Genomic DNA, 14,150 nt, shown 5'->3' with positions numbered 1-14,150 from the left:
TATCAGTATCAGAAGTTCTCCTGCGTCATGATTAATTTTCTTGGCTATTCATTAGAACATGAGCTCCATCAACACTGGGCCCTCCCGGGTCTATTCACCATAGCATGTCCACTTCTTGGGCAAGTGCTGGTACCCAGTGGATGCTGAATTAACATTCTGTAGAAGAACGGTGCAGTGTCTAGCCCCAAATCCCATGGCTAATGAATGATGAAACCAGGGCTAGAGTTCGATCTCAACCGGGGGGATGAGGTCATGGCCACCTCCCTTGCCCTCTGCACCCCTTCTTCTCCCACCTCCAAATCTCACAGGGCACTCTCTGCCCTAGTGAAAAAGAAAGAAATGAACACTCAGGTAAGCTTCTGTCCAGGTGGAATCCGCGGATAAGGGATATTGAGCATCCTCGAAGGAAAAGAAATCACAGAGAGATAGATTAAAAGACGTGTGCATGTCTCAGGACTCACGGTGCAAAGCTGGGGCTATTCTGAGCCGATTTTTAACAGAAAGTAAAAATTGTAAGAAGCGTAAACAACCAATGTCGGAAAGCTCCCTTAGCCATTTTTCTCTTCATTCATTTGCTCGCTCATTCATTCAGCAAACGCTTCTTCGGTGCTTATGAATATTTGCACGGGTGCTGGAGATGCTTTGTGGCCCCCCTGCTCCTCCGCAGGGGACCTCTGTGATCTATTTCCTGTCCTTTGGGGCTGTTGACCATAAGATGGTGGGGGAGCCCTCAGGGGACAAGCTTGCACCCAGACAGGAAATGGAAGGGAGCAGAGCGCGGGTCATTCTCAGAATGCATCAGCATCACCTCTCTTCGCTTCACGATGGCACGCATTTCTTAGGAAATGAAGCCTGCCCGTTTTGGCACCAAAACAGGTCTCTGAAGGTCTTCTCGATGAATCTCATGGGGGCTCGCGGCACGTTGTTGCACGCCGACGATTTCAGGGGCTGTCTGCAGGTGACGGCAGCCTCCATCCGGCCCTGAATGGCTCGTACTTTCTGACTCCCTGGGTATGAGTCCCATCTCAGCAGTGGGGGTGCACCTTAGTGCACTTAGTGGGTGAATGGGGGCTACTATCTGGTCGACCATTTTGCTGGCCTTTTGGTAACCCAGCCTGCCGGGGAGGGCGAGGTTTTGTAATTCATCCATGCAAAGAGGCACTCGCTTCTTTGTGTCTGCTAATGTGTGGCACTCGCTAATGTGTCTGCTTGGAGGGGATGGTTCTAATTCCAAAAAGGGCTCCCCCGTATTGGCAGCAACCGTGTCTCAGCCATCTCTGCTCTTGCAGAAGGCTGGGAAGCCAGATAGGCACATGGTATTGTCTTGTAGGTAAAATACAGAAATAAAGCCTGAGAAAACAGATCCAGAAAAGAGCAGGAAGTTCTACAGACAGGGAACCTCCAGTTGGGCGGCTCAGAGGTCCCACGGCTCTTTTCCTAGTTCCTGGGAGTGTTCAGAATGACTGATGTTGCTAAGCAAAACAGAGGATCTATGGAACATGGTCCAGTCCAGGCAGCAGAAATTGGGCAAGGGTGTGGGTGTTCAGATGTGAATGAGGGAGACATGGTCCTTGCCCTTTGAACTGGGGCCCTGACTTTTTAAGGATTTTCTAAGGACGGCATTGTGGCCCTAGTGGCCACACGCCTGCCCCACAATCAGCACACCGACATTCTCAGGGACCTATGTCCATAACATGGCAAATAACAAACTCATTTCCCAGATTCACCCCAGTGCCTCAGTGACACGCTCTGCCTAGTACAGATCGATAAATCTTTTTGATGAACCACCATGCCAATGGCCAATTGAGAAGGTTCAAACCACTCTGTAGTGAAAAGCCAGCATCCTCACCCCTTGTCTGGGCCATTCACTGGCTCCTCTCCCCAGAAGAAGAACAGTTTAGAAGATCTAAACTATTAAGAAGTCATATTTTATATAAAAATCCAGATCTCCAGCTTTTATGTAAAAGGAACAATGGGGAGATCTGTCAAGACAGGGTCCACTGTCCTGCACAGCAATAGCCCATGGGCGTACCCAGTCCGTGGGCAGGGGCAGAGACACCAGTGTTCTCTGTGCTCAGGAGCTTGGCTGGGGCATCATTTACACCGCCGCGGGGCTGCTGGAGGCAGACAGCGTGCCGTCTGTGAGCTACGTTGCGTCTCTAGTCCTAATGTTCCAAGAGGCGCTAATAAAGAATGGCTTTTCAGGGGTGCCTGGGTGGCTCAGTCCGTTAAACATTTGACTTTTGGTTTCCGCTGGGTCATGATCTGACTTCACGGGTCATGGGATCGAGCCCCGTGTTCAGCTCTGCGATGAGCAGGGAGGCTGCTTAAGATGCTCTTTCCTCTCTCGCCGCCCCTCCCTTGCCCTGTGCTTTCTCTCCAATAAATAAATAAATCTTTAAAAAACAAAAAGGATAGTTTTTGTGAGCTGGGCACTGGGGTTGCCAACGTGCCCATGTGAGTTGGTCAACAAACACCCACGCAGTGCCTCTCCACTTCCCCGGGCACCGTGCATGGGGTCCCATTTGAGAATGGACTGGTTGCCTCTGCTAGAATGTTCCCTGAGGGCAGGACTCTGTTTATGCACTGCTGGGTCCCCATTACCTGCCGCTGCTTATACCAATAGAAGGCCCCCGATAAATATCATTGAATGAATATTAGGCACTCATAGGAAGACAGGACGGGGTCCACTGTCATCCCTGACCATTCTCAGGCTAGGGAGCAGAAACAAGTCTGTGGGGGTACGGCTGGTTGGACAAATGGCACATGAAACGAAGACTGCATTGGTGCTCAGAATGCTGGCGAAGGAGACGACCATGTCGGGGAAAGGGACCCAGGCATGGCAGTGAGAAGGACATCGCCCTCTGCCACCTGTGCATGGGGGTCCAGCTCAGGTCCCACCTTGGACAACTCAGGCTGTAATGTCCCATTGTGGCTTTTGCCGAGCAAAGGGCACATCAGAGATCAGCTCACGTGCCTTCCTTACGGCCCCAAGTCACCGCAAGAACATGAAAGCACAGGAAAGGAATGCACCAGCCTCTGCTACCAGTCGGGAAGATTCCTAGCAGCTGGTGTCGGCAGCAGGGAAAGCACCCAGGGTGGATCCCCACCATGTGGGAGAAGCACCCCCGCCCCGTCCTTGCGGGCTGCCTCTCCCCCTGCCCCGCTCCCCAGTGTTCATTCAGTGTTGCCTTTACTGAGCCTTGCTGTGTGCCCGATCCCATCTTGCAGACACAGGTAGGAAAATCAGGTCTTCCACGGGGGACCCAGTAAACGGATGGATTCACTCACTCATTCCTTCATTCAGCCCCTTCTAGATGTGAGACTCCGTTCCAGGTCCTGGGGATAGGGCAATCAGACAAAAACAGCTGCTCTCATGAAGACTTGACTTTACTGGGTGTGTCTCGAGCATGCAGGGGACGAACCATAGACTCGATAATTAGGTCATACACTAGCTGACGGTCAGTGCTGTAAGGACAAGGCCAGGGAGGGGAACGTGGGGCTCCAGGGCTGGGGGGAGGTTTCTAGAAGGTTGCTCGGGGAGATCTTGTGGAGGAGGTGAGCTCTGGGTGGAAACCTGCGAGAGGCATGGGAATGACTGGGGCCGTATCGTCCTGAGATGCTCCGACTGTTTTCTCATGTGCTCGTCACGCCATGAGTCATCCAAGTCCTCCGTCTTGGACTCTCGAGTCTTATGGTTTCCGCTAGTGAAACTGTGGCTGGCTGACTGATTAGTTACGAGGAGGGGCGATTTGAGGCGCTTCACAATTCTTGATGTAGGGACAAGATCAGAGACAAAGGATGAATGACTGGGCTGGGATTCAGAGGGTACCATTCCTTAAATACAGAATATTCGCAATAAACAGTCCTCAGCAGGTGCAAAAGCCTTGGAGTGAAACACGCCTGGGACCCACCACAGAACCACAGAGGTGGCTGGAGGGGAGGAGCAGGAAGAAGCCAACAGGAGCCGGTTCCCGGCTGCTGTTCCCAGCCCACTACTGGTGCAGGACAAGGTGGGGAAGACTTCTAGCTACAGGAAGGGCTCAAGGAAGCAGGCTCGAGGATCCCAGAGGAGGATCTGGGGAGGCCTGGCTCAGGGCCAGTGTTCCAGCAATGAAGACCCCAGCTTCTGACGACCCCTGCGCACCCCAGTACCCCAACCTCCCCTCATTGCTGGCCCCTGGGCCAGGATGTTGTTTACATGGAGCCTCCCACGCACCCTCCTGTGGCCAACCCTCCAGGTCTACAACCAGGGAAGGAAAACACCGAGTTTCCCAAGATGGCAGCTCTGCCGTCCACCTGTCCTCGCTCTGGCACAGGGAGAAGGGACCTCCCCACCTCTGACCCACTTCCTTCTCCTCCCACCAGTGCAGTCTCCACCCCTCTGAGTTTGGGGGACAAATGCTATTTCCAGCATTCTGACCTTTGTGCTCCATGGAGAGTCATTCTTGCCAGACAGCACACCCCGTTCTTTGGTTCGGAGCGTGGATTAGTGGACCCACAGCACAAATGCAGCGCTCAGCCTGTGAAGCCCGCTTGGGCTTTCTAGATTCCCGAGGCGCCGGGGACATGGGGGCCCTGCTCCCAGCTGTCCCCCGGGGATGGGGCAGGCCCGTTTCCCCTGCCGTGTCTGCCTCTGGCCAGGGAGGAAACACCTGGATGTGAGGGAGAGCCAGTCTGGGCGGTGCGGGGTAAGGGAAGGAGAGCATTGTTCTGCGGGGGGTGGGGGGGGGGGGGATGGCAGGGAGCCTGGGAGGAATCTGCGGGGGACCAGGTTCACAGCCACCACAGCCAGCCCAGGCAGGGCCCGGGGAGGCGCTGTGTGGCAAAGTGGCTGGGCTGGTGGCGTTTGGTGCTGGGCGCCTGGGTTCCAACGCTCTCTGTGGCCGTGAGTGACATCTTGGGCTACTGCTTAGAACCTCTGTGCCTCAGTTTCCCGATCTTTAAAGGACAGCTAATAATAGCACCAACCTCGTAGGATTATTGCCAAGACTAAATGAAAGGATGCTCACCAACCTCTCACAGGAAAGGCGCGGAGCGGTCTCCCGTCTGCAAGCCCTCTCGGAGCTCCAGCTTCCACAGCCAGAGTCGCGAGGGGCACGTTCCCACAATCCCCCCCGCCGCATTCCCACAATCCCCCCCGCCGCATTCCCACAATCCCCCCCGCCGCATTCCCACAATCCCCCCCGCCGCATTCCCACAATCCCCCCCGCCGCATTCCCACAATCCCCTCCGCCGCACGTGCTCCCCTGCTCTGTGGGTTCGCACGCCTTGTTGCCCACGGGGACGCTTGCCGTCTCTCCTGTGCACACAGACGCTCCCTGCCCCTCAAGGCTCATGTGTCGCCTCCCGAAGAGCCCCCACGCCTCAAGGTCGCCTGCACGAACCCGCCTCACCTCACCGAGGCCCCCCGCGCCCTTTACTTTCTGTGGGTCACTCATGCCACACTCGACGCCACAGCGGCTGGAGCACGGAGACCGGCCTCGCGCGGCGCGGGTAGGAGTCGCTCGATCGTGCGCGCAGAGAGAAGCAGCGGGGACGGCGTGATGCTCACCTGCATCCCCGGGGGCAGGACGGACAGAGGATGTCCCAGAAGGGGTGCGGGCGGGACCAGAAGGCTGACCCTGACCCGGCGCCTGGCTTGCCTGCTCTGCAGCCTTTGCCAACTTGCCTCACATCTCCGAGCCACGAATCAGGCATCAAACACGCACCCGGCCCACCTGCCGTTGCTCGGGAGAAGCCTCCGCCGGTGAGTGTGCACGGGCGCGCCCCGCGTGTGTCAAATGTTACACTATTATGGGCACTTACAGCATTCGGGGAGGAAAAGAAACAGGTCCTCTCATGGGTCCTGGGTCCCTGCTGCTTGTGAAGAGAACTAAATGATTGCAACTTGGCCCAGTGCCGCTAGCGGCCTCCGTATCTCGGTAACCCTTCTCCCGAAGGCTTGCTACGGAAGAGCCAGGGGCGTCTTGGCCCCTCGAGGCTCCTGGCCGACATCCCTCCTCCCAGCCCCTCCATCCGCTCTTCTCCGATCTGCGTCCCCCCGGCTTCCTCCCAGGACACCTTACACCCCAGCCAGCACCTACCTTGTTTCAGGAGGAACTTGGTTCCCCTAAGTCTTTCTGCTGACCGGCTCCCCACGGTCCGGCTCAGGGAAGCTGCCCTCACAGGAGACCCCGATGACTTTAGTCTCCACGGCAGCCTCCGGCTCTGCAGAGAAAGGCCCCGTGTCACCCAGACCCAGCTCTGTCCCCTCCTCTTCCTTCCCCTTCCCCGTGGCCTTTAAAGCTCCTCCCAGAACACATCCTGCACTGAAGCTGATTTCTGCAGAAGCTCTGTGGTCACCCCGGAGCCCTGGGGGTTCTTTCTTTGGAAGGGGCAGAAGCGGGCACCTTCACAGAAAACACCCCCCCAACCTCCACAAAGCACCACCATCCCCCAACCACCCCCTCTGCCCCCCAGCCCCCGTGCTGACCAGGCTGTGATGCCGCGAGGAGCCCTGACCTCTCTCCCAAGCTCCAGACACCCCAACCCCACTGTCCCTACCCGGACACTGCCAGCCAGAGGGTCGTCCATCATATCCAGCTCCACCTGGACAAACCAGGCTCTCTTCCCCCACCCCCTGCAAACCCACCTCTCTGCTCCTCATCTCAGAATCAGAAACTTGGGTGTCAGCCTCAACACCTCCTTCTCCCTCACCTGTTCCATTTAAGTGGAACCAAGTCCCGTGTCATAAACTGTCCCCTTTTTCCACCCCATGGCTCTCACCTCTTCATTGGGCCACCATTGTCCTCCTGAATGACCAGAGAAGCCTGATCCTGCCTCCACCTCCCAGCCAAAGGCCCCTCTCTGTGCTCTTTGTGCTGAAACACAAATCTGATCACATTACGTCCCCAGTACAGCCTTCAGTGGCTCCCTGTTACCTGTAGGAGAATGGCCAGACTCCCAAGGCCTGTCTCCACCTGGTGGTTCCTTGAACCCAAGCCCAGGTTTAATCCCATCACTGTGATCCGTCCCAGGAATCTTGGACACCTGCAGCTCCATGGTGGTCCAGGTGACCCCTGAGCTCCAGGCTGGAGCATGTGCTGTGGGGTCCCTTTCAGTCTTCCCGGCTCTAGCAGAAAAGAACAAAAACACAAGTCAGAGAGCCTGGAGAACAGCAGAGTGCCATGCAAGCTGGGGGAGGGGAGGGTGTCAAGGACATGGCGGTCAGTGGCATCAAAGACTGCAGAGAGGACCCGGGTGAGGAGGCGGATGAAAGCATCTGCTGACCTTGGCAATTAGGAGGGAGCAGTTCCAGGGAGCAGACTACATCCAAGGTAGGGACCCACTGGCTAGCTCCTCGCGTTCTATTTTTTTTTTTTTTTCCCTCACACTTTGAAGCCAAGCAATATTTTGGGAAATCTTCAACACCCTTCTAGACCTTTGGAAAGCTCACAGACACTATGCTCTCAACTGATTTGGCCTAATGGTAAATGGTTCTGGAGAGAGACTGATTGTTGACAGTGCTGTTTGAATGCCTGGATTCAGGCATCCCTGAAACCCTAATGCCTGGATATACTCCTAATTGTTTGACTACGTGAATCATTGCATTCTCTTGCCCTCCTTTTTTCAGTAAGACAATTTGAGTTGGATTTCCGTCACTTGGGTTTCTCCTTTGCAAAAAAGAAGTGACTGGTCTTTTTTTCTACCAAGATTTAGATGGGTTCTGCAGAAGAGTGCATTAAAAAAAAAAAAAAAAAAGTCCAGAATTTTAAATCATTTGCTCCGTGGGTCAGTCTCCCTGCCATATGTACTTTTCTGCACCCCCTCACATGACTGGAATTATATTCTATGTCTTTGAGTTCTGCCTCATCTCTCCACCCTCCCCCAGTAAGTCCCAGGGAGGCAGAGGCTAGGTCTTACTCAGATCTTACTCATTATCCTATCCGTCTCAGGACAAGAGACTCTTAAGAGACTGTTTGGCTCATTAAATACAACGAATGGATGGATGGGGGAGTGAATGAGGGCAGTAAGTCCAGGACAGGATAAAGACCAGCGACTCCACCCCCGCATGACCGACACTCAGCAGCAGCCCCAGTCAGTGTGGCCATAGTGGGCAACCCCCTCTCCTTATCAGTTTCAGCCTAACTGAATCGGAAATCACAAGCTGACAGGGCCTCCTGTGGCCGCGCTGTCCTCTTTCAACAGCTAACGTCTTGGCCCGCACACTGGGTGTGATAGCCACAGGCTGCCTGGTGACCATGGACAGCCCCAGAGCTGTCCCCTGCAAGGAGCAGCTGTGCGACAGGCAGCCAGGAACAAGGAAGAGTGAAGAGGAGGGAGAAAGGAAGGACCAAGGACCCCTACGTGTCCCTTGCACCACCCAGCCATCAGCAGGGTGAGGTGGCACTGCCCTTTTGACTGATCCCAGGGACGCCTGGCCTCTCCAGAAGCTCTTCTTCGGGCGGAATCTCTTTTCCAATGTTGCAGAAAGGCCCCCTCCAGCCCCTTCTAGTCACTGAGATACTTTGTATCATTGTCTACCCATTACTAAGCAGCCAAGAGCTTTAAGCAAATTACATTTGTAACTTTTAAACCCATTACATTAAATCCTTTTGATACAGCAGTGGGCAAGGGGACCAGAGCTGGGGATCCCCGCACTGGAGTCACTGAAGCTTGTTTGCTTTGGATACAAGACGCCTGGGGTCACCTGTGCCCTCGCTCCACTACACCTGTGGGAATTGTCTCGGGAAGCTCAAGCAGTAAAGGCAGATTTCATCAGCCCTTGCCATTTTCTAAGGAATCCACCCACAGGAAGTCCCAATAAGCAATGTAGATCTTCCTGAAGATTACAGGGCGAGGCGGGCAAAAGCCTGTACACATCTCCTAGCAAGCGATTTAACAATCCTCCTTGGGAAAGACAGACATCATTTGATGCCACTCATATGTGGAAATTAAGAACCAAAACAGAGGAACAAAGGGGAAGGGAAGGAAAAATAAAACGAAAGCAGAGAGGGAGACAAACCATAAGAGACTCCTGACTGTAGGAAACAACCTGAGGGTTGCTGGAGGGAAGATAGCTGGGAGAGAGGGGTAACAGGGTGACGGGCATTAAGGAGGGCACGTGGTGTAATGAGCACTGGGTGTTCTATGCAACTGATGAATCACTAAATTCTACCTCTGAAACTAATAATACACTATATTACTTAAATTGAATTTAAATAAAAAACTAAAAATGAAAATCCCCCATGGACATGCTATTGTCCAGATGCCCTTGGTCTGTGCCATGCTGTTGGACTGGTGGGCTGGGGTAGTGTGGAGGGGTTTTTCTGCTTTCTCTCCTCTCCCCCAGTGACTCTGAATCACACACTCCTAGTTCCTCCCGCCCAGACTTTTTCACAAAGTGAAGTCCTCTTAGAAGTGTGTTCAGGGCGGGTGCCTGGGCGGCTCAGTCGGTTAAGCATCCGCCTTCAGTTTGGGTCGTGATTCTGGGGTCCTGGGATCAAGTTCAGTGTCAGGATCCCTGCTCAGTGGGGAGTCTGCTTCTCCCTCTGCCTGCTGCTGGCCCAGCTTGTGTTCTCTCAAACAAACAAAAGCTCATTAAAAAAGGAAGTGCACCCAGAGCTCTATACCTCCATCCTGACCACTGACTCCGGGTTTATAACCCCAAAACTTATGAACGACACCCAAAACCAAATTGCTGTCTGGTTGGTGAGAAAGGCAGGAGCGGTATGCAAGTGGAACACACCTTCCTTCATGTATACAACCACCTCCCGACCTGGGACAGTTATGGAGACGGCTCACCTACATGGTGGGGTGTGGGACTCGAACCAGGGGCTTCCCTCAGCTCCCCTGGGAGGACCTACAGGGACAAGTCAGAGAGAAGCCTGGCCCACCCTCTTGGGCTCCCATTCCCACTCCAAGAAGACTCGTAGGACACGGCAGGTACCCACCTGATGTGCACCTCTGCTTCTAGAGAATTCCTTCCAGCCCTCAGAGCACGGCCCAGGGAAGCAGGGGCAGAAGACATCATGCTTTAAAGCAGTGGTCTGCTACCAGCGGTCTGAGAATCAGCGGCATCAGTTTCTCCTGGGAACCTGTTAGCAGCTAGTAGTCTCAGCTATGGGTGTGGAGAGGCGGAAGAATACGGCGTCCGGGAATTTCCATCCTTATCTCTGGCAGGGCTGTCCGGGGGTGAGTGTGCGTGTAGAGTTAGGACTAGAGTCGGGGGACGTGGTAGGAAGCAGGCTTGTGCTCTATATTCAACCACTCATTCTTTCAGTCTTATTTTTGAGGAAAGAGAGTTTTGATTGTAATGTCAACGTTTCTTTTTTTAAAATTTTAGTGTTTCAAAGCATTACTTAAGGGGCACCTGGGTGGCTCAGTCGGTTAAGCATCTGCCTTCAGCTCAGGTCATGATCCCAGGGTCCTGGGATGGAGCCCCACATCGGGCTCCCTGCTGAGCAGGGAGTCTGCTTCTCCTGCTCCCCCCCCACCCCCCGCTTCTGTTCCCTCTCTCGCTGTCCCTCTCTGTCAAGTAAATAAATAAAATCTCTAATAAAAAAATTACTTAAGCCACTCACAGATACATTTTCATTACAAAAACCACTCTTACAGAAGTATACAGAGTGAAAAGGAGTACGGCCAGCCCCGCGGCCCCGCCCTCCTAGTATAGTTTTTCGTCTCCACCCCCTGATAATCAGTGTTGATCTTCCCCCGGGCTGTGTTTACCTCGAGAGCACAGAAGATCAGTGCCTAAGGATCAATTTCTTTTTTCTTTTTTTAAAGATTTTATTTATTGATTTGACAGAGAGAGATTACAAGTAGGCGGAGAGGCAGGCAGAGAGAGGGAGAGAGGAGGAAGCAGGCTTCCCACCAAGCAGAGAGCCGGATGCGGGACTCGATCCCAGGACACTGGGATCATGACCTGAGCCAAAGGCAGAGGCTTAACCCACTGAACCACCCAGGCGCCCCCAAGGATCAATTTCTTAAACGTTGAAGTCCGTATTTCCTGGCCCAGCACCACAATGACAGGGGTCCAGACGCAGAGAAAATCAGCCCATGCCCCCTTGTACACACCGACCTCCAAAGCGGAGAAGAAAAATTCCCTCCCCAGGATTCTCCTATTCTGTGCACCTGTCGTCCTTCCAGACTCTTCCGGGGCCTCCGGGCAGGGGCCTAGGGGCGGGGCCTAGTCTCCCCGCACCTCCCGAGTCCTCAGGCAGGGCGGGGGCTGGAGAAACCGAGCTGGGGAGGAGGTCTGAGCGCTCCACCAAACGTGGAGGGACCTGGAGCCTCTTGTTTTATAAGAGACCTACAACAGTCTCTGTGTTCTTGCACAGGAATTCCCACTAGGAATAGGGACAGGCCAGCAAGGCAAGAGAACTGGAGGTCAGGAGGGCTGGGGCTTGACTAGGATCGTTGAGAAAACTCAAAGACCCCAACCCTTTATCTGTGCCAACTGTCTGCCCTCACGTGCACGCACACATGCACTCAGGCGCGCAGATACACCCCCACAAGGGACCTGGCTGGACTCTGTCCTAAGTTTCCTCTAGCTTCGCAGGTCTCTCCTCCCGTCAGGGTCTCAGTTTCCTCCCCTGCTGACAATCCTGGTTCTGGCCTTGAGACTTGCGACTAGTTTTGCTCAGAGAAGGCCTCTATGCAGGGGTGGGGGCGGGGGGCGGGTAGGACTGCTCTCTCCCCTCCTGCCGCTCCCACTTCATAGGTCTTCGGGGATCTCTGGGGCCAGCTCCTGGGCCTGGAGCACTTCCACACAGGGCCACCTTCCCGACTGCTTCCCCCTCCTCAGTGGAAGGTATGGGCTTGTCTGGAGCCCTGCCAACCCCCTGGGGGCCTCAGCTTCCCCACCCCACCCACTTTCCCACCCACCCCCATGCCTGGGGGCGGTGTGCGAAGACCCCAGCTTCCACTCGGAAACCATCTGAGCTGCAGAATTCCGTGACAATGAAGTCAAGTCTCTCTGAGAGCAGCATGAACTTTATTTTTCCGGGCCTCAGTTTCCCCAGCTCTGACATGAGTGGCTTGAGGGAGCAGCCTCGCTGAGTGGTTAAGAGCCGGGACTCGGACTCAGCGATGTGGACTTGAATCCCGTGTTCTCCTTTCCGCTGTCCCTGTGACCTTGGGCAAGTTCCTTAGTGTCTCTGTTTCCTCATCTGTAAAATGGGCCTAATAGTACCCACCCCACGGGGCTGTTGGGAGACATAAACACGATAACAGAGGTATGTAAAGCTCGCGGGCAGTGCTTGGCACGTGGACAGTAAGCGTTGTAAAGTGTTTGCTAATATCTCATCTTGTGCTAGCTTGACATTCAGCGGAGATTTTTCTGATCAGGTTGCAATGACTAGGAGGCTGGGCCTTCCGAGCCCTGCATTTCAAAGATTCCTCCAGTGGGCACCTCACCCTGTGCAGAGGGGCCCACCACGTGCAGGTGATTGGTGTGGCCCCAGCCGCCTTTCCAGCGACCATTCAGAGTCATGGAGTGTTATGGACTGGGTGTTTGGGTCCACCCCAAATTCCTATGCTGCCCCTCCAGTGTGACGGTAATTAGGAGGTGGGGACTTGGGGAGGTAATTGGGTCTGGATGACGTCATGAGGGTAGAGCCCCCAGCCCTGCCTCCTAAGATGAGGAAGAGATGCTAGGGCGGCTTCTCTCCACCACGTGAAGACACAACGAGAAAGGGACCATCTGCAAGGCAGGAAGTGAGCTCACACCAGAGGCAGAACCTGACAGCACCTTGATCTCGGATGTCCCAGCCTCTGGACTGTGAGAAATAAACACCCGTTGTTTGCCCACTCTATGGCATTTGGGATGGCAGCCTGAGCAGACCAAGACAAGGGACTGTGGTCTGAACTGGAACACTCATGTGCCTGCTGCAAGGAACAGAGAGAAAGTGGCACAGGTAGGGACAGGCTGCCACCTGCGTGTCTCTGTCCCCAGAGGGTGGGGGAGGACAGCCTCTGCCAAATAGTCGACTTCCTTTACCCTGATTTTACTGACGGGGCTGAAGAAATAGAGGGTTTCAGGAATGGGAAAGTAGGGAGAAGCCTCCACCTGCCACACCCCAGGGCAACAGTGCCGGAGAGGGTGCAGGTTGTGAGAGTGGGGGAGGGGAGTCCAAAACCCTGGGCAAGCACCAGGCAGGTGGGGTCCACACATGCCTCTGCGAAGGGGCTGGAAACGGCTCTGATGCCTCTGCTTTGAGCAGACTGAAGGGGATGTAGGCATTCCCTGCCCCAGGGACTGTGGGAGAGCTGGTCCCCTGGAGGAGGCACGACTTGGATGTCAGGGACCTCAGGGAAAGGTCTGAGGATGATGACAGACCAGTGCACCTGTCAGATAAAGACCAGACAGAGGGAGCTCCAGGCTGTCCAGAGGAGAACAAATCGATAAATTGGACATCATTAAAACTAAGACCATTTGCTCTGAAAAAGGCATCACTGTTAAGAGGAATGAAAAGACAAACCGCAGATTAGGAGAAAATATTTGTCAAACATGTATCTGATAAAAGACTGGTATCCAGAATATACAAAGAGCTCTTAGAATTCAATAGTAAGAAAACAAACAGCCCAATTTTAAAATGGGCAAAAGATCTGAAGAGATACCTCACCAAAGAAGATATTCACGTGAAAAACACATGAAAAGGTACTCAACCTTGCAGTTACTAGGCACTTGCAAATCAAAACAACAATGAGAAATCATCACTACATACCCATTAGAATAGATAAAATCCAAAAAACCATGACGCCTCCAAATGCTGATGAGGATGTTGGAGCCACAGGGACTCTCATTCATTTGATAAGAATGAAAAAGTGCACAGTCACTTCTGAAGAGCTTGGCTTTTTTTTTTTTTTTTTAAGATTTTATTTATTTATTTGACAGACAGAGATCACAAGTAGGCGGAGAGGCAGACAGAGAGAGAGGTGGGGGAAGCAGGCTCCCCACTGAGCAGAGAGCCCGATGCGGGGCTCGATCCCAGGACCCCGGGATCATGACCTGAGCTGAAGGCAGAGGCTTTAACCCACTGAGCCACCCAGGTGCCCCCCCCCTTTTTTTCTTTTAACTAAATATGCATATGATGGAACAATTGTGCTCCTTGGTATTTACTCAAACAAGCTGAAAATATATGTCGGCACAAAAACCAGCCATG

At 53.8% G+C, this 14,150-nt stretch overlaps 1 protein-coding gene across 6 annotated transcripts in view; it reads right to left on the bottom strand.

Moving 5' to 3' along the window:
• The window catches only part of PIK3R6 (phosphoinositide-3-kinase regulatory subunit 6), a 53,758-nt gene extending 43,451 nt beyond the window's left edge, over positions 1-10,307 (bottom strand). For 3 of the 6 annotated variants that reach the window (XM_045985093.1, XM_045985097.1, XM_045985096.1), the window contains exons 1-3: positions 9,936-10,306; positions 6,924-7,114; positions 6,087-6,210 (exon numbers count right to left, since the gene is read on the bottom strand). In XM_045985093.1, the coding sequence (XP_045841049.1) occupies positions 6,087-6,210; positions 6,924-7,082 (283 nt within the window). In that variant the 5' untranslated portion in view covers positions 7,083-7,114; positions 9,936-10,306. Of the gene's footprint in view, positions 1-6,086; positions 6,211-6,923; positions 7,115-9,786; positions 9,845-9,935 lie in introns of all 6 variants that reach the window. The other 3 variants (XM_045985098.1, XM_045985099.1, XM_045985095.1) reach the window with 2 other exon arrangements.
• Between the last annotated feature and the right edge of the window lie 3,843 nt (positions 10,308-14,150).

Source organism: Meles meles, chromosome 18, assembly GCF_922984935.1.
Source record: "Meles meles chromosome 18, mMelMel3.1 paternal haplotype, whole genome shotgun sequence".
Taxonomy (NCBI): Eukaryota; Metazoa; Chordata; class Mammalia; order Carnivora; family Mustelidae; genus Meles; species Meles meles.
The sequence above is the reverse complement of the archived record's forward strand: the minus strand, read 5'-3'. Positions and strand labels throughout refer to the sequence as shown.